The 26,343-nt window shown below is 38.1% G+C and overlaps 1 protein-coding gene across 2 annotated transcripts in view; it reads right to left on the bottom strand.

Moving 5' to 3' along the window:
- Positions 1 to 26,343, bottom strand: part of CCDC141 (coiled-coil domain containing 141) — a 188,954-nt gene that overhangs the window by 78,977 nt on the left and 83,634 nt on the right. For both annotated transcript variants that reach the window (XM_028124937.2, XM_028124918.2), the window contains exon 7: positions 9,142 to 9,336. In XM_028124937.2, the coding sequence (XP_027980738.2) occupies positions 9,142 to 9,336 (195 nt within the window). The remainder of the gene's footprint in view (positions 1 to 9,141; positions 9,337 to 26,343) is intronic.

Here is a 26,343-nt window from a genome sequence, read left to right as displayed (position 1 = left end):
ACAGTCACTAGAAGGAGGTGATATATCAAGGACCAGTATAACCCATAACTTAGAATCAAAATAGCCAAATTTTCTTCTAGAGTTTTTTCTCAAAAAGATCAAAGTGTTAGGAAAGCACTGACTTATGAATTGCTCTATGTATCACACTTGATAGAATTATGGCAGAAGAAAAGAGGTTGAGTGGTTGCGTTTCTTCGTTAGCTCAACAAATATATTTGCAAATAAGATGAGCTGGGTACTGTAAGAGAGCTTATTCTTTATCCTTAATCCTAACCTAACCCTAATGGGAATAATCTAAACCCACAGAAATATTAAATTTAATGATTTTAAGAAGAGTCCCCATTCGAAAAGATTATACTGTCTGTGATTGTCAGAATCCTAGGCAAAACTCATTTTTCTTTGCCCCATGTAGAACTTGATGAGGAATCCATGTACCAGTTCCAGAGAGGATCTAAGTATCATTGCTCTCACTTAATCTATCCCCAGAATAGAACTGAATGCTTTTCTATTTACCAGACCTATAAGGAACCTGATATAGTGGATCCAGCCTGGAAAGAATCTCTTTGTCTCACATATGGTATAGAACAGGTTGTTTTTGGCAATGACACTATGACCCCCACATAAACTCCTTTGGAATTAATATTTCCTTTTTAGTTTTCTCTTCACAGTTCCCCTCTTTCTTCAAAGCTGGTCAAATACAGGTTTTAGGACTGGAGGCAAAAAGGATATAAGCCCAAGGATAATATTTTCTCCCTCTCGGTTCTAGCGCTTCTTGACAATTTTATATTGTACCACCCAGTTCTTACGCAGATGAAGAGACCAATCAGCTCTTTCTGCTTTGGTTTGGAAAGACTAAGGAGTTGCTTAGGGTTTTTTTTAAAGATGCTAATAAAGATTTTTCTTTCCATCCTTAAGTACAAGATCCAAAGCAGGCTGGGCCAAATCAAATAGAGATGGTATCAAGACATGGCACATTTTACTCTTTTTAAAATACCTATGAGATTAATAAGTTAAGCAAGAACCATGAGTCAGCCAGGATTCTTGTATCACTCTGTATCACAAAGATGCTTAATAAATAGTATTGTTTGCTTCCAGACTAACTTATTTGAAGAGAATCAATGTTAAAAACAAAAAACTCAAGCACTGCGGAACTTTGAAATTTTCCTTTCATGAGTTCCATGGCTGGAGAATGAGTTTGGTTGGAAGCTTTATCATTACCAAGGACACAAAACTCAGCTTCTCATTAGAGCACCAAATCCCACTGTCTGCAGAGATTTCCTCTGGGTTCAGTTTTCATCAAGGCCAAAACACCACCTGAGATAACTTCTTGTGGCTCCCAGTTTGGCAAGCTGATACTTGATTCAGGTCTTGCCCAAATCTGCCCAAGCTTTCAAATGCCAGAAAGGCAGGAGCCAAAGGGTGATGTGCTTTTCAGCTCCCAGTATTTGCTGTTCCCTTCTGGTGCTCCTGCTCACTCCTTGCTTCTCCAGGATTGTCGCTACTGGACCCCAGAACTCCCTCCAGTGTTAGAAGGTAGCTTTGTGGTGTTAATGAGAGATGTATAAAATCATGCCTACCTAAAACTGGTTTTGGCCTCACAATGGGAAAAGCTGAAAAAACATTGGAAAAGGAGTTTTGGATTGAAAATGGCACGTATCTGATGCATTTTGTCAACCAGGAATGGAGGAAGTGGATGTATTGGCAAACTCTTACTTTTTCTGAGATAAGCCCATCTATGAAACAGATAAACTAGACCCATTAGTAGAACCTTATCAAGCGAGTCATTGTTTATACTTTCTGGTTTCTTTTATCTAAATTGGCCTAGTTTTGGGATGATCTTGAGAATATTAACATTTCCCAAGGGAAAATGTCCATTTACAATGTGCGAAGCATTTATTTTCTTTCATTTGTTCAACAAACATTTATTGAACTCTATGGAGCATGTACTATGGTACATGCTGGGGATAGGAAAATGAACAAAAGCATTTAAGTCACGTTAGCGTGGCTAGTGCAATATTAAATGCATATATAATGACAAAATAATGGCTGGAACATAGTAAGTGCTTAGCCCTTCTATGCACTAGTCAAGTATTAACTCATTTAGATAGCTCAATGACTCTGAGGTGCATATAATTATTATTTCTATTTTTCAGATAAAAAAGCTGGATGCACAGTTAAGTAACTGCCTAAGGTCATAGAGCTAATAAATGTCTTAGAACAGAGTCATACCTCAGCAGCCTGGCTCCAAAATCTACCATATTATTTTAGAAAAGTGTCATCCTAGCAAACATTTTAAAATTTTCACTTAATACTCTACAATTCCATTTATTTATTTATACTCCAACTCTATCCTGAAAAGATTTTGCACATTTATCACGAGTTGCAGGAACTTTTATTACTGAATGGTATTCTCTGAGGTAGATAAGGATTGTTAGACCTATTTTAGAAAAGAGAAAACTCAGGCTCAAACCATAAATTGACTTGTCACATGGCCAGTCATTTATTCGTTCATTCAACAAAATTTGTTGAACACTAGGTGGCATGCAAAGATGATGAAGACACAATTTCTCTCTAGGGAGCACAGAGAAATACTACGGGAATAAGGAAAAATAAGCAATTAGTGCTGCCTGGGGACTTCTTGGAGGAGGTGGTATGGGTGATGACAAATCTCTTCATACAGAATTACTCCCCTTCTCAGCTATGACACAGAGATTGAGCTTGAAATTTGTGTTCCTCGTGTATTAAAGTAATGAAGCTCTCCTCTTTCAAAATAATCTCATTCCAATGACCTTGGATCAATGTAATCTCTATGTATCTATCAATGTAATGTATTTGGCCTTGCAACCCCACAGTTTCTAATATTTCACTGCTTTCAATCATTCAAACAATTATTGAGCATCTACTACCTGAAAGGCACTGTTCTAGGTGTTCTGGTGAATGCAAAGTAAAATAAACATGTTTCTTACCCTCAAGGGATTTTAATTCAGCAAAGGAAAGGAAGTCTACCCAGAAATGCCTACAATACAAGGAAGAAAGTATTTAATACCAATGGAGAGATGCAACAGTTAAAACTGTATGTGGAAAGGAAACCAATAAATACACTCAAGACTCTCTTAGAAGTCACCTGATAGCTTTACAGAGAAGGACACTCATGAGTGAGTAACAATAAACCTGAGTGTCTGTATTATAAGACTAATTAAGTATGTGCTGAGCTGTGGGCTCTCGTGAGAAATGTAAGATGTTTAAGGTATTTCTTGTCTTTGATAAGTTTTCTATTATACATAAATAATTTTATGGCCATAGTTTAGCCATATTTCTCACATATTTGCTGTGGTTTAAAGAGCCCATACCTGGGTTCTAAAACCAAAGGTTTCTAAACTATTCTCTTAGAGCAAATATAGGAGGAATTAAGATATCATTTGCTTCCATATCAGGAGGTTTGCCTCATCATGATTTAAGTCCTTAATATCTCTTCATATTTAAGGATATGTTCGGCATAAGATAGAAGCTTCTTTTTTTAAAATTTTATTTATTTATTTGAGAGAGAGAGAGAGCACAAGCAGGGGGAGGGGCAGAGGGAGAGGAGAGAGAGGATCCCAAGCAGACTCCGTGCTGAGTGTGGAACCTGATGCGGGGCTTGATCTCACAACCCTGAGGTCGAGACTCTGAGATCATGACCTGCACTGAAACCAAGAATCAGATGCTAGACCAACGGAGCCACCCAGGCGCCCCAAGACAGAAACTTCTTAATCAGATGCTATTCAAGGCCTTCCTGACTCCCTGACTGCTTCTACCACTTGTCTCTCAACATTCTGGGCTTCCACCCTACATTCTTGACAAAATGAATTACCTTAGGTTTCTCCAAACAAGGCACTACTCTGTACCACTCAGTCCTCTCCCAACCCCTTCTTGCCCCAGCTTCTCATATTTAGCTCGATGTGCACCTCCTCTAGAGAAGGCTTCCTTGACACTTTTCCCCTGGTCCTCTCCTCTGTGTTCTCTAAGGCTCTATGGTCCCTCCAAAAGCTTTGGGCTTTTCCCAAAGTGTCCAGCACTCCTGTCCCCTTGCCTTTCCTCCAAACTAAACTGAGAGGGTCTTGAAGGCAAGGACTGTAACTTTAATTGCTTTAGCTAAATATATATATGATGAATGAAAATAGATATACAACACATTAGCCGAATGGAAATGTAGAAGAATGGAGGGAGTTCAAAAAAAAAGATGCTTTAGTTCTTTGTAAGAGAAAGGGAAGTTGTTCTGGAAAGGAGAAATCTGAGACAGTCTGCCTAAGAATTATAAAACTGGAAACATCAAGGAAAGTGATGTCTAATGACAATTAGCTTAATTTCATGAATTCATTTATATCATCTTAAATTCCTTCTGGATGATATTTTTTAGGTCCTCTACTTGGACAGGTTTCTTTATTCTTCAATCTGAACAACTGGGCCATTTTACTTCATTGTTTCCCACATCTGGGCTAAAATGTATCTATTTTGAAAATGGGAGAATAGCTTATATATAAATGAAAAAAAATGTACCAAATTCCATCCTTAATTATTTTGCTTTCATCTGAAACAATTATGTTGCTGGAGGCATTACTGGTTTGCATTGCTGTACATATCTTGAAAAAGCAACAGTGTCTTTTTAGAGGACATGACACTTTCAGCAGTGATGGCAGAAGCAGGAGAACCTATGACAATTACATTTCAAACTGCTTTTGCTGTGTTGCTCTAGCTGTCCCAGCTTTTGTTCCATTTTTTGCGTTTAGGCTGACCACCCAAGAACCACACCATGTAGATTTGGCCTCAGTCTTCACAGCTTGCTTTCCACAAAGAAATCATGTGCCTGAGAAAGGGAAGCATGGAATATGAGACTTTATGACCAATCAGCCATGTTTTACAGCTTCAGGTTCAATCATATAAATACAGGCTCACACTGTATATTGTATAACATGTATATTTATCTCTGCTTGATTCAGATCACATTCTCTAAACAATTATAAATACTTTTTGGGTGATTGGCATACCTTAACCAACTCCTTTCTTGTGAACTTGCTAGAAATATAGTAAATAAGATCATCTATAATCATAAAAGATGAAAAGTTGAGGGGGATCCAGATGAGTTACTATAATATGTGCTATGTTCATATTTCATGCCATGTCCTAGTAACTCTTAGCAACATCCATCTGGTAATTAGAGAAACTCTTCTCCAATCAGCTATCATCCCATATTGACAATCAACCCTTCTTATATTTGTTGCTAAGTGACTTAACAGTAAATTCGCCAACACAGTAGATAACTCTAAAACGGAAAACAAGTATCTCAGGTTCTTAAGTTCCATGGCTCAATCTCCACTTGAATCCAGTGGCTGGTTTATGACAGCTTCCTTAGCAACCTTCTGAGGTCTTGTGTGCTAACATCGCCGCCTACTGTTCACTCCAGGTACAAACTGCCATACCTCAAGGCGAAGGCTATAGACACTTTGAGTAAGAAACAGACTCTGGTGATGGGTATTAAAGAGGGCACGTACTGCATGGAGCACTGGGTGTTATATGCAAACAATGAATCATGTAACACTACATCAAAAACTAATGATGTAATGTATGGTGATTAACATAACATAAAAAAAAAAAGACACAGACTCTTGAGCCTTGGGTTATCAACAACCCCTAGCAGGATTAAAAGGTAATCAATTTCACTCCTGAATCCAAAGAGCAAAGGCAGTGGGGTAGTCTTGTCAATGTGGATTATTAGGTGCTAATTATATTTTATTGAATTTCACAAATTGAAAATATATTCTAGATTTTTTTGTATGTTTTGATCTCTGCTGTATCCCCAACATTTAGAACAGTAGCTGACACACAGTAATTGTTCAGTAAAAATATACTAAAGGAATTAATCCCTAAAGAAGAAGGGTAATTATTCACCACACTGCTTAGAGACTTCACTATAAGAAACTATTATGACTTTTTTTTCTAGTAAATAAGAATATCCATATCTAAAATTGATAAAGAGAGGGGAATTAATTAAAATGAAGGGAAAGGGGGGAGAAGGGAGAATTTCCAGATGCTTGCAACAAAAATACCAGCAACATATGACAAAAATCCAGATTAAAAAAAGAAATATATGTGATATGGAGGCATTAAAAGTAGCCCATTCTGAAGATGAGATTATGACATCCTTTTTATTTTACAAAATTTTTAAAAAGTGAAAGGTGTATTATTAAAATCATACACTTCACTTTTTACTGAGCAAATACTCAAGCTGTGACATTCAGTCATTCATATATTACCCATGACACTAGCACATTTTCTCACAGTGGTTTTTGGCACAAATATTGAAGGAGAATATTGACCTAGCTTTAACAAATTTGGAGTAAGAGGTTGTTTGCTGAGCAAATAATTCACTTATCAAGAATGGAATTGGTTTTCAAAGCAAATATCGTTTTTTAAAGCACTGCCTTCCTCTTTCTCTCACGGTGCTATATATTTTGGGAGAGTCATTAGTGCTCCTGCCCATCATTATTGGTGTGCCAAGAATGCCTACCACTGACCCCTCTTTATTTGGACCATTTCTCAGTGTTGGGTTTGCAGCCAGCAACCTTCAGGGCTGAGGAAATTTCTCCTTCTGAGACAAACAGCAGGCTGGATTATTGTTTGCCATCAAACAGAAGATGCCCCAAGCTTAGGGTTCCCCTCCTGGATCACCACCTGTTGCATGTGCAGTCACCCAGAGGGGCCCATCTGCATCTCCCCCGACCCCCGGAACTGGGACTTGGGAAAATAATATGACATGTTGACATTTCGGTTATTGTTTTTGTAATAAAGTCTTTCAAAACTGACACAGAAGTCATCTGTCTTTTGTGAGCAACCAAACTATGGTAAATTAGCATGTTAGTTTGAAATTTGGGTACAATTTCAGATGCCTCATAGTTCTTGACAACATGACTTCATCTAGGGATAGGGATGCTCACAATTAGAAAAATCCAGTGCACTCAAGGTATAGTAAAGTGAATTTTTAAAAGGAAAATTCAGTGCTTCAGAAAGGATATAAATTGAGAATACCCCTTACCTAGTGTAAATGGAATTTTCAGGCTAGAAAAAAAATCTTAAGGGATTTTTAAATTATATTAATGTTTAAATCCAGCTCTTTGTTTTAACCAGGGTTACTTATAAGTGTTATGCCAAAAGTTGGGCAAAATGGTGAGAATTTTGTAAAATGTGGAGATGCCACAATATAAATAAAATAATACCATTTACAAGTCTTAAAAAAGAGTTTCCTTCTTTAATTTAAATGGATTTATCCACTACATCGTTTCATCATTTATTGCTTCTTCATAATATGATAAATATTTCATTTTAAAAATCCTGATTAAATATCCACTTTCCCCACTCTGGTTTCTATTTTTGCTGAGCTAAAAGTTCTATCACCTTTCACATTGATTCTTAAATTTGGAGTTAAAAATTACTTCCTTGATGCTTTGAAAGGGAGAGAAAATATATACCTTTCTAAGTGCCACTTGGCTATAGAGAATGCTATGGTGCAGATAATACAGGATGGATAAATCCCAACGGAACTAGTTATAATTTAAATGCCATGGCATTTCAAATGATGAAACAGGGAATCTAGAAGTCAAGTCTTGGGGGTTAAGAAGTATAATTTCTTAGGATTCAACCTGAATTGCTATATGAATTTGAGAAAGTAACCATTCCATTCTTTTTTTTTTTTTACACTGTTACTATTACAAGAAATGTCATTCTTTTTCCCTCAAGGCCCAGAAATAATGTAAGAAGAAAGTCTCTCTGGGAAGTTACCAGATAATGAGAACAGAGAAAACAAGAGCAAGAGAGTAAGAATTAAGGAGAAAGGGAAACTACATTTTGCAGGGCTGAGACTATAGGGTTTGTTCTAGAAGTGTTGCTTTATCATAGCAACATGTTCTATAATGGTCCCCCTTGAAACGGCATTAACTGACTGACAGATGACCCACTCATTTTGTAAAATGAGGGTGTAATGTACGTTAGAAAGTCTCTTATTCGAAAACAGGACTGTTGAAGAAGAACTTACCTACCACCCTACCATTTACTTAGTTCAACAGCTCCAGTAACATGCTCTGTTTCTTCTCTTAAAACAAAGAAATCCCAAACAAATAATATTGCCAAATATTTCCTTAATACTCTTTTTACTGTAATTTTAGCACCTCTATTTTGGAATTCTAGTATTCATCCTTTTCAAGTTTCCTATCAGTAAGGAAGTTCAAAATTAAGGAACTGTTTTGATATATACCAGGACACTGTATTCAGATTGTTGATATCATGACTTTAAATCACAATATACCTACCTTCTGGGGCTTACCCACTCATTTCATGTCACATTGTCCAGTTTCAAAAACATCAGTGATATTTAAGGTATGTAAACAATTCCAGCAGGGCAGTTTGAAGGTATATATTAGATTGGGAAAAGTAGAAGAAATTTTCAAATAATATCACCAGCTTCAGATATACAAGTGAGATGGACATGTAGACATTACCACTCACTAAGAGCCACCTGTTACAATCAAAGTAAATGAGTCAACCAGGAGAAGCAGAGCCTTTCTCCAACTCAAGACCTGGAGATGGTCCAAAGCAAGATTTCCCCTTGGCTGACTTGAAAAGGCAAGACCAAGGCAGGGTAGTCAGGTCAAGGCTCTGCTTCTAACCTTGTGGTTTGCATGCAGAAGGCTTGCAATATTCATGTATCTTTACCTGATAAATGAAAGAGAATTTTTCAAAGGGAAATATTTTTTGGTAAAGGTTTCAAGGCATTCTTTGCATCTTGATATATTTTATGATATTTCCCTTACTCCATGAGAAACACTGCAATGTTGGCACAAGTGTTCCCTTCAAACAGATCAATGACAGCTCTACAATGAAACTCTCATGGGATTTTTTTTTTTACATGTCAAAGCATAGAGTCTCCTCGTTTTGAGAACCAAATAATGGCCATGATAGGAATACATTTTAAAAGCTCATTTTGGTTGCTATTAATTTTGAAACTCTACACAGAATCTAGACTTCTGTGATGTGCTCCAGCCTACTGAAGTAATGAGTCTCTTACTGGTCTGCCCTGATGACCTAAAATTACCAACGTGACCTCACACTGACCTTATTAGCACTGTTAAAAAAAACATTTGCCTTTTTTAACCAAGTTTTCCTTTCCACCATGAGCCGATCACATTCTCCTTGAAGCTGATGCAGTTTCTGGTTAGAGAGCTGTAGATGCTCTTTCTCCACGTAGCCTTTAGACAGCAGAATCCCAAGTGCATCACTCTCCAGCTTCTCAACAGCAGAATTCCATTCCTACAAGAGATCACTCCAGTTTATTTTACACATCCTTCCCTTTGTAAACTCTGTAAGACTCAAAGAACATTTCGATGTGTTGAATGTGTCAGAAACCTGTCACTATATTTTCAAATCATGATGGAGTAAATGCTACATTCCAGGTTTGAGTATTAAGATGTAAATAAATAAAAAAAAAAGACAAAGGAAAGAGGCTAGAAAGGGAGCAGGATGATAGCAGGAAAGGAGACAGTGGTTGGGGTGTGTGACGGAAGGAGTGTCCGGTTGTCCTGAACACAAGTCACTTCCCCTTCCATTAATGCTGTCTGAAAACATACCCCCAAAATAGTCAACAGCATGTTTCATTCTCTAACTCATTGCGACCTGTTTTCATTCATTTAAATATAAGAAGTCTATATCCCACAATTCAGTCTTATTGCCAATGTGGGCAAATGTGTACAAGAAAGGAAGGGAAATCTCATATTATATGGTTGCTGTTTTTGTATGTGCCTACACTTAGAACTGAAATTAAGATCTGTTATTCTCCACAAAATTAATAGCTGTTATTGTGCAGTATTCCCTCCTTCCTGACCTGAGTCTCACCTCTCAATGCTTCATTTGTAGTGGTATATAAACATTTCAGGAAAAGAAAAGAGGTAGCTTTTTACTTTCTGTTACATGAAGAAGAAAAACAGTAAGTAGAGAAGAAAGAAAATAAAAGTTGGAGTAAACTGAACATATTAACAATTTATTTAAAGGGAAATTTAAATTTCTTGCAAAAGAACTGGAGCCAGATTCAGCTTCATAAAATAATGCTTATCTCTAACACGGCAGTCTTGTGAGTGAATTTTCTGGTACCCATCTCAGCTGAGACTGAGTGGTACTCATAGGCTGTTTGTTACAGCATCAGAAATTTAGCGCCAAATTTCAAAAATTACAGTCTGACTCCATCCTGGCTTGTTCCCCAGGGCAAAATGTCTTGTTATTAAGTTACATTTGTTATATTATACTGTGCAAAATAAGTATAATTTTAGTGCAATTTACCACTACTATTTCCATTCATTCATTTCAGAAGACATATTAAATGCTATGCACCTGGCACCATACTAGGATAGATGGCTTGCAGAATACAAAGAAAGAATAAAATGAAGTTCTTTCCTTTAACACTATAAAACTGCTCTTTTACATCACTTTCATATATACTTACATTATCAACTGTATGAAATATATGCTGGTCCTATAAACACATCCTGATGACTCAACTAATGGAAACAGTGAATGTGTGATTCTTCAGCTTAACTACATCAGTGGTGGTAATGGGGAATAGCACTATCGTGGCTGATCATACTCTCAGCCTTCTGAGAGAATGACCAAAAGTAGGGGGAGCGTTGTTAAAATCAAAAACAATTGGAGACCAGCCCTAAAAACTGCCTGGGCAGACAAAACCAGTTTAGTCATACAAACAAAGCTTAATTTAACTTATTTTGTGAGACTGACTTGACCTGGGTCATTTCTTGTTTATGCCTCTGGGAATTATAAGCAAACCTTGAACCTTTCCCAAGGTTGATATGAGGTAAGCACTGACCAATTCCCTATCATTTAAGAAGATTCTAATCTTATAACCAATAATTTTGAAGAGGAGGCAGTCACTGCTTCCTCACTACATAAGCTGCTTTATAATAATATGCCCCTGAGCCTTGTTCCACGTTTTGGGTGAGTACTCCGGTGTGCAAACTGTCTTTTTGGTGTGTGCACAATAAACTTTTACTAATTACTACTTTAGTGATTCATTGGTTTTACTTCCAGTATTTATGAACTTTGACACTCCAAATTTCTCAGTGAGTGCAAAATCAATAGGCATGAATATGGGCTACATGATTTCTCAAGATCCTTCATTTTTGAAAGAGCTATTAGGCCCCCACTTAAAGACAGCTAAAATGTGCCATGACATTCTTTCATAAAGCACTGTAAATATCCCTCCCACTTAAAAACTATTACCTTAACCTTATCAGGAAAAAGCAAATATTTTTAAAGCAGTTAGCACCATTTCTGGCACATGTAATAGGCATTCACTAAACATTAGTCCCCTTTACATTCCATCAGTTTTATCATGGTTCACTAGCTCCCCAAAATTTGTTCTTCATGGGAATTTCTGTTTCTCAGCTCTAAAATAATGGTAGTGGAAGGATTCTCTGACCGTTATTGACCCGTGTTATATATTGATCAGTATTATGGGATAAACAAAATAAAGCAGGTTTCTTTACTGTAGGCCTTCTCAGAATCCTTCATATGTTAATGTGCTTTGAGACTCCAAGCTAAAAATGTGGTTTGAAACATTCTGGACAAACTGCTTTGACCGTCAGTGAAACCATGTGTTTACTGATCATCTCAGGGGACCAATGCTCCAGTTGGAACAATGTTGGGAAATTCTGTTCTTGTGGCTAAAAGCAGATAAATCACCTAGAAGTTCATGGGCTTTCATAAGTCTGTCTGTGTCTTTCCTCTTTGGTTTTGTCTCTACCCCTCCAGCTACCCAACTAGTCCATTTTCTGTCTTTTGTACCCATTCTCTCATTTTCTGTTAAGATCTCTGGGGTATGAATCCTCAATGAACTCAAGTGAAGAAATGCTTAATGTGTTAAAACAGAATAAAGCGGGTAATTTTTTTTTTTCTTAAAGCAGGTAATTATTTTTTTTAAAGATTTTATTTATTTATTTGACAGAGAGAGAGAGAGACAGTGAGAGAGGGAACACAAGCAGGGGGAGTGGAAGAGGAAGAAGCAGGCTTCCCGCGGAGCAGGGAGCCCAACGCGGGGCTCGATCCCAGGACTCTGGGATCATGACCTGAGCCGCAGGCAGACGCTTAACTGACTGAGCCACCCAGGCGCCCCTTAAAGCAGGTAATTCTTTAAAAAAATTGTCATTGACCAGAATCATCTTGCTCATTAGTGGAAGACCTCTTAACAAATGTGAGGAACCTGGGGAAGCCCTAGAGAGCTAGGAGGAAGGAAATGGAAAAAGAATTAGGACATGGAGAAATGGGTTAGGGACATTATGTGTTCAGCCTAAATAGCACAAAGCCCTCAGGTGTAGGTATCCTAACCGTCTGCAAGATAGTACTGATTTTTCCTTCTGTATACTAAGCACTGTGCTATATGTTTTACACATATCATCTCATTCACTCTTCACCACATCCCTACAAGGTAGGAACTGTTATTATCCTCATTTTACAGATGGGTAATCGAGGTTTAGAGGGATGAAGAACTTGCCTGAATTCTCAACACTGGTGAGTAAAAGAGCCAGAATTCAAACTCAGGTAGTTTGACTATAGACCCTGTTTCTCAATCAGTATACTGACCTCAGCATTCCAGGGAGAAAAGGTGATGAAAAGTGTTCTTTACAGCATAGAAAGATTAAACCTATTGGCTTAGAATTACGGAGGTGAAAGTTCTATGAAATCTGGAAAAGGCCTTGGAAATGAGAAAAGTCTTGACCCTGAGATTTTTTTATTTAGAATCAGAAGCTTCATTGTTTCTAAATAAACAATGCTGTTACATATAGAACTGAGAATTTACAGCCCAAACTCAAGCTTAAGATTGCTTAGCGAATGGACCAAAATAAAAAACTCTTCTCTATGAATAAGAAGGGAAATACCTGTTCTCCAACAGCGTCCATTAATCTGCCTTTAGCATAAATTTTGCAAACAGCATTAAAGAAAGACCTCTGGAGTGGAGCCAAATCTTTGAAAACACATTTCAACTCTGTGCTTCACATCATGTTTATAAAGAGTGGGTTATGGCCTTCCAAGGAAGCTGTAAAGGACCATTTTGTGGCTCTTATCTTTTCTTATTCTCCATCCCCAGGCTTCTTAATTGCATTTCACATGAACTCTGTGGGTATTAAATGAAGTTGGGTCCATTCAATATTTCTATTCAATCTTCTCAGAAAATTGGTTCTGTTTTCTTTGGGCAATCCATGGGCAGTGTCTGTAACATTCTGATGATGTGTTTCCCCAGCCATTTTTCTTAGGGGATGCATCCACTATTTTATTTTTAACATAAAGTGTTCCAGAGTCATCAGAATCCATCACACTATTTTTAAAAACTTAGCTGTCACTGTTGTCAGGGCTGGTGGAACCCAGTGGAGAAAATCACGGTCGGTTTTCTCTAGCCGTTGCTGCCTCTCTGCTTAGTGTTAAAGCTCTGACTGAGTTTCAGTCACTCTCTAATCAAATATTTCCAGTACATGTCCCTGCCAGCTGAAAGCTAAAGCCTGACATTTCCTTGGCTTTTCAGTCTTGACAGAGATACGTGCATATGTCTGACCGAGTAAAGACGTGTGGCACTGTGTGTTCCTGGGCTGGGGGTGTCTCCTCAGTTCACTCCATTTTTTTTCCTTTCTCACTCTCAGTGGTTACCCTTTTATACTGTACCTTTCACTGTTACATCTGCTGAGGAAATTGAGCTTCTGTTGGATCCCTTGATTGAACGGGTGCTTTTAAGAGGATTAGTGCTGATAGACAAGAAGGGGAAAATTTCTTCTGCCTTTTCTATACTCCCAGGTTAGCTCTCAAGTGAAGTTATGGATTGGCATAAAAATTATCCAGCAGGTAGATTCAAAAAGTAGAGAGTAGAAAGATTAGCTATTTGAAAAGAAACAATATCATCACAATATGTTTAATTAGCTTTTATTGACAGGAAAACTTTGCTGTAGATGAGGGGATTTAATGACCCAACGCCATGTGGTAAATTATTTTCATTATAAACTTGACTTCAGAATGTAAGTGGGGGAAGATGGACAAGAAAGAATACAGGATGTATTTATAAACTACTAAGAAAATACCAGCTGTGGAGGTGATGGGCCAAAATCACATCTGGCCGAAGCATGTGTGGATCTCATGTATAGTCTGTGTAGCATGGCTATTTCTTAGGACATCTCATTAGACACAGCCCATTTCTTGTTCATTCTCTAAATCTACAATCCCATTTGGTTCAGCATCAAGGAGAATTAACTCATTGACACAAAGTCATAGAATTGTACATGATTGCATTAACAGCTGGTACAAACAAAATAAACCTGGCAATTTTAATCAGAGAATATTTGAAAGTCTGTTTTGAGCAGGAATTTCTTTTTAGAGGAAATTTTTATGCTTTTAAGGAGTGGCAGTGAGCCCCTGAAAAGCTGAAACTCTGATTATGCCGAGTTGGATTGCAAACTGGGCCCCAGTTTCCTCTCCTGCTCTGCTCCCAGGCATTTCTACACTGGCCTACATAAAAGCAATGATCTTACTAGAGAGCTGGGTCCTAACCCACTGTTGGATAGTGCAGAGTTCAGTGTCCACAGGCCATGTGAACTTGGCCCTCACTGTGATGCATTTTGGCAAAGGCATTGATTGCAAACAGGAAGAATTGTGATTTTGTGTCACCTAAAGATAAAAGAAGAGTGGTGTTTCACCTCCCAGCCTTTAGGCAGAGAATCATAGCTACTGAACCAGGGAGAACTCGTGGATTAGAGCAGAGAACTGGAGCTAGAAATACACTTTTTATTCCAAACTTAGTAAGTGGTCTCAAGCAGGGTATTTTGCTTTTCCAAGCCTTACTTCCCTGCAATGCAATGACAGCCACCACCACACATAGGCATCTGCTTCTCTGGTGAATCACCTATAAATTGAGTGATGAATTGGTTGTGCTTCGAATTCCCAGATTTTAGGCCCTACCAAAATCTGGGGTTTTAGCTGTATTTCCCATAATTAACCTAGTGGAATTGGGACCGAGAGTCTATAGTAGAAATGACAGATATCATCAAAATAATTTTTGAGTAATAGTTGTTTTCTTTTTTCTCTCTCCATTCAAATATTCCAAAAGTCACAGGAAAAACCATGGCTTGGAAGTTTCTTGTTTCCTTTTTTTTTTTTTTTAAAGATTTTATTTATTTATTCATGAGAGACAGAGAGAGAGAGGGAGAGAGAGAGAGAGAGAGAGAGAGAAGCAGAGGGAGAAGCAGGCTCCCAAGGAGCAGGGAGCCCGATGCGGGACTCGGTCCCAGGACCCTGGGATCACGACCTGAGCCGAAGGCAGACGCTTAACCATCTGAGCCTTGTTTCCTTTATTCTGTTCAGTGCACGGCCACCAAGTGGAGCTTTTTGTTCGGCTACTCAGAGCAGGGTGCTTGTTGTTAACAGTGAAGCAAATGGATGTGTGGCGGAATAAATTTTTAAAATCAAATAAAGTCTTAACAAATTGCACTCGTGAGCAAATCTTCAAAATAATGATTAGGGCAACAATACATTTTTTTTTCTTCCTTAGTTCAACATAGTTTTTGGATGAAAATTTAATTACATGGGAAGTTGGGAAGACATTTTCTGAAGACTCATGTTTTCCAAGAATCATTAGTTTTTCTTTAATGTCTTGTCCTTGTTCTTCTTAGATTTCTTGTTCCTCTTAATCACATTTTCTTTCAGTTGAATAAGTAAGGAGCAGAAACAGATTTAGGGGTATTGGTGTTTCTATTTTTAATAAAAATTAATAAAGTCTAGCTGGCCAGACTATTTGCATCTAACACAATTTGCCTATAATCAGATTGTGCCACCAGCTGACTAGGTGGTCCCAGTTTATATTAATGTTTTCAGAGGACTTATTGTTTAATTTTCTAGAGCATGTGTTGGAGATACCTTCAGAATCTCAACATACAATTCAACTATGGGGAGAATTATTAGGTTTAGATGGTCACCTCTTGTGAGGATTTTCCTAAATGAAATAGATTAAGTTGGGAAATGGGAATCCATATATATTACAACCACAGTGAACATCAGATATAGACTAGAACAATGGCTCCTAAATCTGGCTATCAGTATCTCCTAGAAAAAATTTTAAAACACGCTTTCTCACACCTACCCTATATTCATTGAATCATTATTGGTAGGGTGGAAGAATATGTATTTTTAAAAATCTGCAGCATTTTATTGAAATCAGGAGCAAACAAATAATACTTGTAATCTGTCAGATTTTGGAACTGGACTAGAATATTCCAAAATATTGAATGACTAGGTAACAAAAGACCTATAAGAGTTTCTGTGTAATCATACCAGTAAATGAGGAAGAATGATTATATAATAAAAGTAGTTTTAACCTTGCAAGTTTAAGCTAATGACTCTATAAAATTACATTTTGTATTAATGACTCCCAAATCTAAAATTTGACTTCTGTTTTTCAAATTACTTCATTCATTCAGTGAGTATTGTATAAGGCTGTGACAAATGACAAATAAAATGTTTACCCTTATACTCTCTAAATGATTAATATACCAATCCATCATGAATTTAAAATAGCCCTGCTGCAATGTTGAGTATCATTAGTCTTAATTCATAAAGAAGATATCAAGGCATTTCTTTCTACTTTGTACTTTCTTCACATTATTGTGTCTGGCAAAGGAGCCACTGATTTAAAAGGGAAGCAGAAAGTTGGAAAAAAAAAGAAAAAAGCCAAGAGAAAGTACAAAACTCATCCAGTTTGTTTCCCGAATTTTTCTACACATTTATATGGTTATCTTTAACGTTTCTTACAAACTTTTTATAACCATATTTATAATATGTATATTCTTTATTACAGGAAAAGCCCTTACCTCTAATGGTGTAGAAAAAATTACTTGTCTTCTAACAAAATCTAGTCAAAGCTAGAATTTCTTCAACTCATCTCCCTTTATATAGATTCGGTTTTCAGCTAATCACTATGTATATGCATGGGATTCCCTCTCCATATTTTCCATACTCAATAATCTATCAATCAGCAGCAAATGATACCGGGATAGGCACTTCATAACTCTCCTATGCTGAAGATGGTCTAATTTAAAAAGCATTATGTAACAAATCTTAAGAATTTCTAACTAATACAAAATAGATCATTGTAAGTGCAAATGGAAAACAAAACAGTGTTCAGCAGAAGAAAAAATAAATTCTGATTTGGGAATCTGGGGAGACCTTTTATAGGATCTTAATTATGGGTGAGACCTTCAACTGATGAGTGTAATGTGGGACCAGGGAGAAGGCAAAGGGCTGGTTCAAGCGGAAGAGACAGCCTGAGCAAGAGAACGTAGGCAAGGGTGTTGGTTATTATTACCAAAGAGACGAGAAGGATGATCCTAGATCATAAAGAGATAGAACTATTTAATTTAGAAAATTAATAATTATTTCTCATAGGAAATGATGTCTGAGCTAAGACCTAAAAAAAAAGGGTGGGAATTACCTAGGCAGAAGAGGAGTGGAGGTGGGGTGGGGAGTGAAGAGTGAGCCCATGGGCAATCATCCAAAAGAAAGCTGGTCAGTACCAGATAGTTAAGAGTGGCTAGAATCAAAGACAGATTTATGAACAGCACTCTTCAGAGAGAATCTTTGAAAGCAAAGCACTACTCACTAAAGAGCAGTGTGGTAAATGAGAATAGGAGAGAGCTAAGGGCAAAATTACTCGTGTAATGGAGAATGAAAAGTTCACACCAGAGAAAGAAATAGGAGAAGAAATTATACAAGCCAAACCAGGAGGGTTTTACTAAGAACTGTACATGACAATCAAATGCAATGAATTATCCTCAATTTGGGACAATTTGAAAACATTTGAAAATGAACAACAGGGGCACCTGGGTGGCTCAGTTGGTTCAGCGTCTGCCTTCTGCTCAGGTCGTGATCTCAGGGTTCTGGGATTGAGCCCCATATCAGGCTCCCTGCCCAGCGGGGAGTCTGCTTGTCCCTCTCCCTCTGCTCTTCCCCCTGCTTGTACTCTCTCTTGCTATCTCTTTCTCTCTCTCACAGAAATAAAATCTCAAAAAGAAAAAAAAAAAAAAGAAAATGAACAACAGAGCAGAAAATACTATTGTGTCAATGTTAAATTTATTGCATGTAAAATTGGAATATAGCTGTAGAAGAAACCATCCTTGTCATTAGGATATCTGTTGAAATATTTAGGGTGAAAATACATATGTTCACAAATTATTTTGAAATGATTTAAGAAAAAGAATATATATGTAAATACAGACTGAGAGAGAAACGAAATGTCACAAAATTTTAAAATTGATGAAGTCTATTTGGACATTCATCATACTATTCTTTCAAATTTGCTGTGTGAAGTTTCCAATTAAAAGTTAAGGAAGAAGAGGGGCGCCTAGGTGGCTCAGCTGGTTAAGCGGCTGACTCTTGATTTCAGCTCAGATCATGATCTCGGGTGTCCTGGGATCAAGCTCCATGCTCAGTGGGGAGTTTGCTTGAGGATTTCTCACCTCTACCTCTGCCCCTTCCCCCTTCTTTGAAATAAATAAATAAATCTTTTAAAGAGTTAAGGAAGAACAGTTAATACAGTTGTTAATAAAAAGTTAAGGAAAAAAGAAAAAGAAATCCTTTGAAACTAAAAAAAAAAACTACAAAAACTCAATCTTTTAAAGCTATAGGAAAGGTCAGTCACTGACGGTAGTTTAAATAAATACATCCATACAATGGAATACTCTGTAGCAAAAGCATCAGAACACTGTTCCTATATACTACTATAGAAGAATAATCCAGTAATAAAAACAAGATGCAGAAGGGTGAGCTTAGTAGGTCACTAATGAGGTAAGGAAGAGACAAAATAAGAATATAGAGTTGTATTTGTTTAGATAACACAAAGAAACTGGCAGATAATAGAAAACTAATAACTGTGGTTACTTTTGACACAAGGGAGGGGACTAGGTAGGTGAAAACAGAAATATTTTATTACAGGTTTTTTTATGTCTCTTTAATATTTTTTAACAATGCAAATATATTAGCCAAAAAGCAAATTAAATGCATTGAAAAACAAAGAAATGCAACTCACAAAATAAATAAAAGAAAAATCATATGATAATCTCAGTAAATGCAAAAAGAGGCATCAATAAAATCCAGTGTCCATCCATGATTTTTTTTTAAAAAAATCCAAAATGTAACAACGGATAGATGCAAAAACCAAGCCAAAACAAAAAAAACCTAAAAACTTTAGAAACATCATACTTAAAGATAAAGCATTTGAATCTTTCTATTTAAAGTCAGGAACAAAACATAAATGTCCTCTACCACTGCTGCCAGTCTTCATTTTACTAGAAGTCTTATCTAATGTTAGCACAGAAAATAAATAAATAAACAAACAAACAAATAAATAAATGTATTAGAAAGGATGAACATTATTATCATTGTTTATAGATGATTTTCTACATGTAAAAACCAAGAGAATCTAGAAAAATAATTTAAGTCAATAAGAATTCATCAAAGTTGCTATATAAAAGATCAATATAAAGGGGCACCTGGGTGGCTCAGTTGTTAAGCATCTGCCTTTGGCTCAGGTCATGATCTCAGGGTCCTGGGACCGAGCCCCGCATCGGGCTCCCTGCTCAGCAGGAAGCCTGCTTCTCCCTCTCCCATTCCCCCTGCTTGTGTTCCCTTTCTTGCTATGTCTCTCTCTGTCAAATAAGTAAATAAAATCTTTAAAAAAAAATAAAAATAAAAAAGATCAATATAAGATAATTAATAACATTCATATATAGCAACAATAGTCAATTATTATAGTCAATTAGAAGATACAGATCTTGTAAAAAAAGATCCCCTTTATAGTTCTTCATTCATTTAATCAACAAACATTTATTTGGCGGGCCCAGTCTATGCCAGGTATTCCCCTAAACACTTCATCTAGACCAGGGAAGTCAGTAGTAGGCTGACAGGGGAGTTCCAGTATTAGTGATGGTGGTGGTGTGCCATTATTTTATTTTGTTTATAACCAATATACATGATAAATCAGTACATTACCTAGTACATTATAAGGTGATGAAGTTGAAGAATAAAGACAAGTAGAACAGGGTATGGGACTTAAGGGTTCATGCAGGATGGGAGTTCTGTGTAGTATTAAACATGGTGGTCAGGGTAGGCCTCTTTGATCAGTGAGTTTTGAGCAAAGACAGGAAGGAAGGAAGTAGGTGAGCCACATGGGTCTCTGGAGAAGGAGCTTTCCAGGCAGATGGCATAGCTGGAGTGAAGGCCCTCAGGTGGGAGTTTTCCTGCCTGGCTGGAGGAACGGCAAAGAAACCAGCATAGTGGAGTGTGGATGGAGGAAGTAGGAGGAGAAGCAAAAGAGAGGCATGGTGGGAGAAGAGCAGGGCGCAGAGGGGACTGTAATCACGGAGTCTTTTATTCTGAGAGAAGGGGGAAGCCCTTGGAGGAATTGGAGCATAAGAGTGACATCATCTGGCTTAACTTAAAAAAACAAAAATAGGAATCGATCCCATTTACAGTTGCACCAGAACCCATAAGATACCTAGAAATAAACCTAACTAAAGATGTAAAAGATCTGTACTCTGAAAACTATAGAATACTTATGAAAGAAATTGAAGATGACACAAAGAAATGGAAAAATATTCCATGTTCATGGGTTGGAAGAACAAATATTGTTAAAATGTCTATGCTACCCAAAGCAATCTACACATTTAATGCAATCCCTATCAAAATACCAACAGCTGGGGCGCCTGGGTGGCTCAGATGGTTAAGCGTCTGCCTTTGGCTCAGGTCATGATCCCAGGGTCCTGGAATCGAGCCCCGCATTGGGCTCCCTGCTCAGCGGGGGGCCTGCTTCTCCCCCTCCCTCTGCTTCTCCCCCTGCTCATATTCTCTCTCTCGAATGAATAAATAAAAAAACCTTTAAAAAAAAATACCAACAGCATTTTTCACAGAACTAGAACAAACTATTCTAAAATTTGTATGGAACCACAAAAGACCTTGAATAGCAAAAGAAAATAAAACTGGAGGTATCACAATTCTGGACTTCAAGTTATATTACAAAGCTATAGTAATTAAAACAATATGGTACTGGCATAAAAATAGACACATATCAATAGACTAGAACAGAAAACCTAGAATTAAACCCCGAGGTATATGGTCAGTTAATCTTTGACAAAGGAGGAATGAATACACAATGGGAAAAATACAGTCTCCTCAACAAATGGTGCTGGGAAAACTGGACAGCCACATGCAAAAGAATGAAACTGGACCACTTCCTTTCACCAGCCACAAAAATAAATTAAAAATGGATTAAAGACCTAAATATGAGACCTAAAGCCATAAAAGTCCTTGAAGAGAACACAGGAAGTAATCTGACATCGGCTGTAGCAACATTTTTCTAGGTATGTGTCCTGAGGCAAGGGAAATATAAGCAAAAAATAAACTATTGAGACTACATCAAAATAAAACTTCTGCACAGTGAAGGAATCAATCAACGAAACTAAAAGGCAACTTATGGAATGGGAGAAGATATTTGCAAATGACATGTATGATAAAGAGTTAGTATCCAAAATATATAAAGAACTGATACAACTCAACACCCAAAAATCAAATAACCCAATTTAAAAATGGGCAGAAGACCTGAACAGACATTTCTCCAAAGAAGACATCCAGATGGCCAACAGACCCATGAAGAGGTGCTCAACATTACTTATCATCATGGAAATGCAAATCAAAACTACAATAAGATACCACCTCACATCTGAACCATAAGAAACAAGAAGTTTTGGTGAGGATGTGGAGAAAAAGGAACCCTCTTATGGAATCTTAAAAAAAAAAAAAGTCAAATTCAGAAACAGTAGAAAATTAGATATCAGGGGCTGGAGGATGGAGGATAAAGAGAGAGATTGGTAAAACAGGCGGCAAACTTTCAGCTATAAGATGAATAAGGTCTGAAGATCTAATGTATAACATGATGATTATAGTGGATAACACAATCATATAATTGAAATTTGCGGAGAAGGTGGAACTTAATTGTTCTCACACACACAAACAGATAAAGATGTGAGGTGATGGATGTGTTCATTGTATGAGAGTAATTTTTTCACAGTATATATGTATATCAAATCATCAAGATGTACACTTTAAACATCTTACAATTCTATGTGTCAATTATACCTCAACAAAGCTGAAAGAGAAGAAAAAATTGAAATCTCTCGATTCACAGTGCAGTGAATCTCCGTGTTAAACACCAGGTTTACAAAGAACTCACCCTGTACAGCCTTTCTATGCCTGTAGTCCCCGTCAATGCCCTATTACCATCATAGGATGTGCTAGATTACAGCTTTAGAAGATAAACTGGTGTTTGGAACCAAAGGATATTATGCTAAGTGAAGTAAGTCAGACAGAGAGAGACAAATACCACATGATTCCACTTACATGTGGCATCTAAAAAACAAATGAATAAACATACTACAAAAACAGAAAACAGAAACAGACTCAGAAAATACAGAAAACAAACTGGTGGTTGCCAGAGGAGACAGGGGTGGGGAATGAGCAAAATAGTGAAGGGAATTAAGGGGTACAAACTTCTAAGAGAAAAAAAAGACAAAGCAGTACTTTATCTTTAATAGTAGGTAAAACTTAGAGGCAGCATTGGGTTTGGCCACTCTGCAAATCGCTTCACTTTTCAACACTGCCTGAAATTTCACTCTTGTGTTTGGGTTAATAAACATTTACTTAAAAAAATTAGAGGTGGGATGGCATGGTGGAAAATTTTAAAAAGAAGAAGAAAAGGGGGTGCCTGGGTGACTTAGTCAGTTGAGCATCAGACTCTTGGTTTTGGCTCAGGTCATGATCTCAGGGTCGTGAGACTGAGCCCCTCATTGGGTTCCGTGCTCCACGTGGACTCTGCTTGAGATTCTTTCCCTTTTCTTCTTCCTCCCCCTCTGCCCCACCCCCCACTCGCATGCTCGCTCTCTCTCTCTCTAAAATAAAAATAAACAAATAGAAGAAAAACAAAAGTAAAAGATAGTTAAGTTGGCAGACATTCACATATTGGTGTGAATCAGATTGTTTCCACCTAACACTTGAGAATCGCAGCACTGCATCCATCTTTCACAAAGTTTTGACCATTATTTCTCTGTTGCTTTAGAATCAAGTCTTCCTACCAAATTTTGTTTAATCCATAGCCTTGCTGATAATTAGGCAGTAGAGAGAATGACTCATGACCTCCCAGGCACACTGAAAGTCACTTATAAGCCACAGCAATTTAGAAGTCCAGCAAGGGCCAACATGGGGTAACATGTTGCTGCCAGCTTCCTTTCTAATAGAATCATCCACTGACCCAAGAAACACTAGGTGTCCCAGAGCCCTCTTCTGGGTGCTTTAGGAAATCCAGAAATGAATATGCCATGGCCCTGTTTTTAGGCAATTCAGAGATATGGAGAAATCAAACTTGTGGAGAAATCAGATATGTGAACAATTGAAATGCCAGTAAGGATGGAAAAGATGCTTTAATTAAACAATAAGCAATGCTCTGTGAGAAAAGAAGGGAAGAGCAAGAGCTGGGGGGGGGGATCAAAAAGCTTCCCAGAGAAGGAATCTGGACTGACACTGCACCCCAAGGTCACCTAAGATTTACATAGGTTCACCCTTGAGGCTGGAATGGAGACAGATCTTTAAATAGATCCTCCCTGCCCAATTTAATGACCTCAAAATATTGTCTAGACATCTTAAACGTGAATGCTACTCTCTGTCTTGCTTCTTGGCTAACCTCTGTGGGGCCCAATCTTGAAGTACATACCAAACTCTGCTTACAGCTTCTGTCTCTGCTTAGCCTAACTAAGGCATTAACACTTTGTCCCCGGTTTCATTTTGACAGCACACTCTGTTTTCATTCCCGCCCCCCTCCTCTTTGCTAACCAAACTGACCTCAGGCTATGCCTGTTTTTTAGCCTGACTCTTCCCATTTCAACTCTAACACAATCATTTGCAATTAACTTTGAAAAAGAAGAGGAAGGGGGTGCCTGTGTGGCTCAGTCATTAAGCGTCTGCCTTCCGCTCAGGTCATGATCCCAGGGTCCTGAGATCTAGCCCCGAATGGGCTCCCTGCTCAACAGGAAGCCTGCTTCTCCCTTTCCCACTCCCCATGCTTGTGTTCCCTTTCTCACTGTATCTCTATCTGTCAATAAATAAAAAAAAAATCTTCAAAAAAAAAAAAAGAAAAGAGCAAGAAAATAAGGGAAAAGAAATTCTTTGCTGTGGGTACAGACTAAATCAGGACTCCGGTGAGAACACATGTGGTAGGCATGGGAATGATAAGCAGTCCAGGGAAACTTGGATTCAGGGAGACAGTTTGGGCAGATGGGCATAGGGCAAATCAGGAGAGCTTTAAAGTCACAAGAGAGAGTTTGTACTTTATTCTATACCAAAAGGGAATTTTAGGAGGTGCTTGAGAAAAAACTGGCCTGATCTCAGTTTGTCCAAGAGCAACTGATGACAGCGTAAAGGATTAATTGCAAAATGGAAAGACTAGAGGCCCAGATGCTAGATAGGCATGTGGCAAGATAATTTACTATGTTCTTCCTATATTATCCTATCTGCTCTGCTTTAAGAAGACAGTCAATATTTTCTATGTCCCTTTTGCCTCAGGGAAGTTCATATTAAGACCCAAAGCAGAAGTTACTTGCAAGATATTTCCCCTCCTGCCTTTTGTAAAAAAACTAAGTCTATTGAAGACATTATCATAGATGTACTAAAGGAGAAGGAGATAGAGGTGAGGGTTATCAAAAGACGGGGTGATCTGGCCAGCACCAGAGAAAAAGACGGATGGGAGAGGAGGCACGTGAGGAGATGGATGGTCCTCTCAGGGCAGTGCCCTGTGGAAGTCCCAGGCCTTCTTGGGCATGGGCTGTGAGTTCCCTCCCAGGAGACTGGAATAGTTGGGCCATCCTAGGGTGCCAAACAGCCACAGAAGCGGAGAGCCACTGAAACTGCAGTCTCCATACAGGCTGAGACAATGATTGTTTCAGAGGGAGTCAGCATAGACTGATGAGTAGAGGGGCCTTCCGAAGCTATGGCGCCACAGGAGCCCAGGAACACTTGCAAAACGCTGGGGAAAGGGAACTCCAATAACCACAGAGATTGGGTGTCCCACCAGTCAAAGGATGGGAGCTCGGAATCAGGTTTATGTTGATTAAAGAGAAAAAAAAGATGTAAAAGCAAACAAGCAATATTTCATGCAAAAATATTGTAGTTTGTAGGCTCAGATTAATACTACTACTCAACATAATTGTTATAATCTCTGTCAAAGATTCCAGGCACCCAAATTGAAGTGGTGGGCCTGGAATGAGAAGAGGAGAAGGAGATGGGAGGTAAGAATGGACTTACACTGAGAGGTCATCTGCCCTGAAGGGAGAGAGGGAGAGAATGAGGCTCTAACGTGACCCTGAAGTCTCTAACCTGGTGGCTGAAGGACTGCAACATCTTTAGCCAAGAAAGAAAACGGGAGGGTTTGAAGGAGAAAGTAATGATCCTAGCTGAGTTAGAAGTGCTATTAAGAAGTCTATGTGTAAATCTTCAACAGGAACTTCTAAAAAGAAGACTGGAGTTGAGAAACGATAGATGGGCTGGAAAATTTTTTTAAAGTCTAGAAATCATCAAGATAAAAGTGATGTTGTCATCATGGGATTAGAAAAGGCCACATGAAGAATGCAGGAAACAAGAGAAGATTAAGCACGATAGGCCAAGGGAGCCTGGAGGAAGAGTTGGCATTGAGCAAGATTTAGAAGGAGCCATTCCAGAGATAGAAGAACTAGAGAAAACAGTGTTTCAGAGACCAAGTGCATAGAGGGGGTCCAGACATTAGTCACTGAGAAAAAGCAGTTTCTTCTAATGCAAGTAAAGGATTAGTGGGGGAGTAGGGAGGCAGGGGGCAGAAAATAAAGTAGTTGCATTAGTTTCCTAGGGCTGGTGTAACAAGGTACCACAAATGGGGTGGCCTGAACAACAGAAATGTGCTCTTTCACAGTTTTGGAATCTAGGAGTTTGAAGTCAAGGTATATGCAGAACTGGTTCCTCCCGAGGGTGGTGAGGGAAGCACCTGCTCCCAGCCCCTCTCTTGGCTTTGGCGATGGCCATTTTCTCCCTGCCTCTCTTCACATTATCTTTCTTCTCTGTGTGTCTGCCTCTAAGTTCAAATGTCCCCCTTTAAAAAGCCACATAGAACTAGCGTCCACCCTAATGACCTCATCTTCTCTACTTACACCC

This window comes from Eumetopias jubatus, unplaced genomic scaffold, assembly GCF_037043125.1.
Source record: "Eumetopias jubatus isolate StellerSeaLion01/CBP00866 unplaced genomic scaffold, mEumJub1_p1.0 scaffold_3, whole genome shotgun sequence".
NCBI lineage: Eukaryota > Metazoa > Chordata > Mammalia > Carnivora > Otariidae > Eumetopias > Eumetopias jubatus.
The sequence above is the reverse complement of the archived record's forward strand: the minus strand, read 5'-3'. Positions and strand labels throughout refer to the sequence as shown.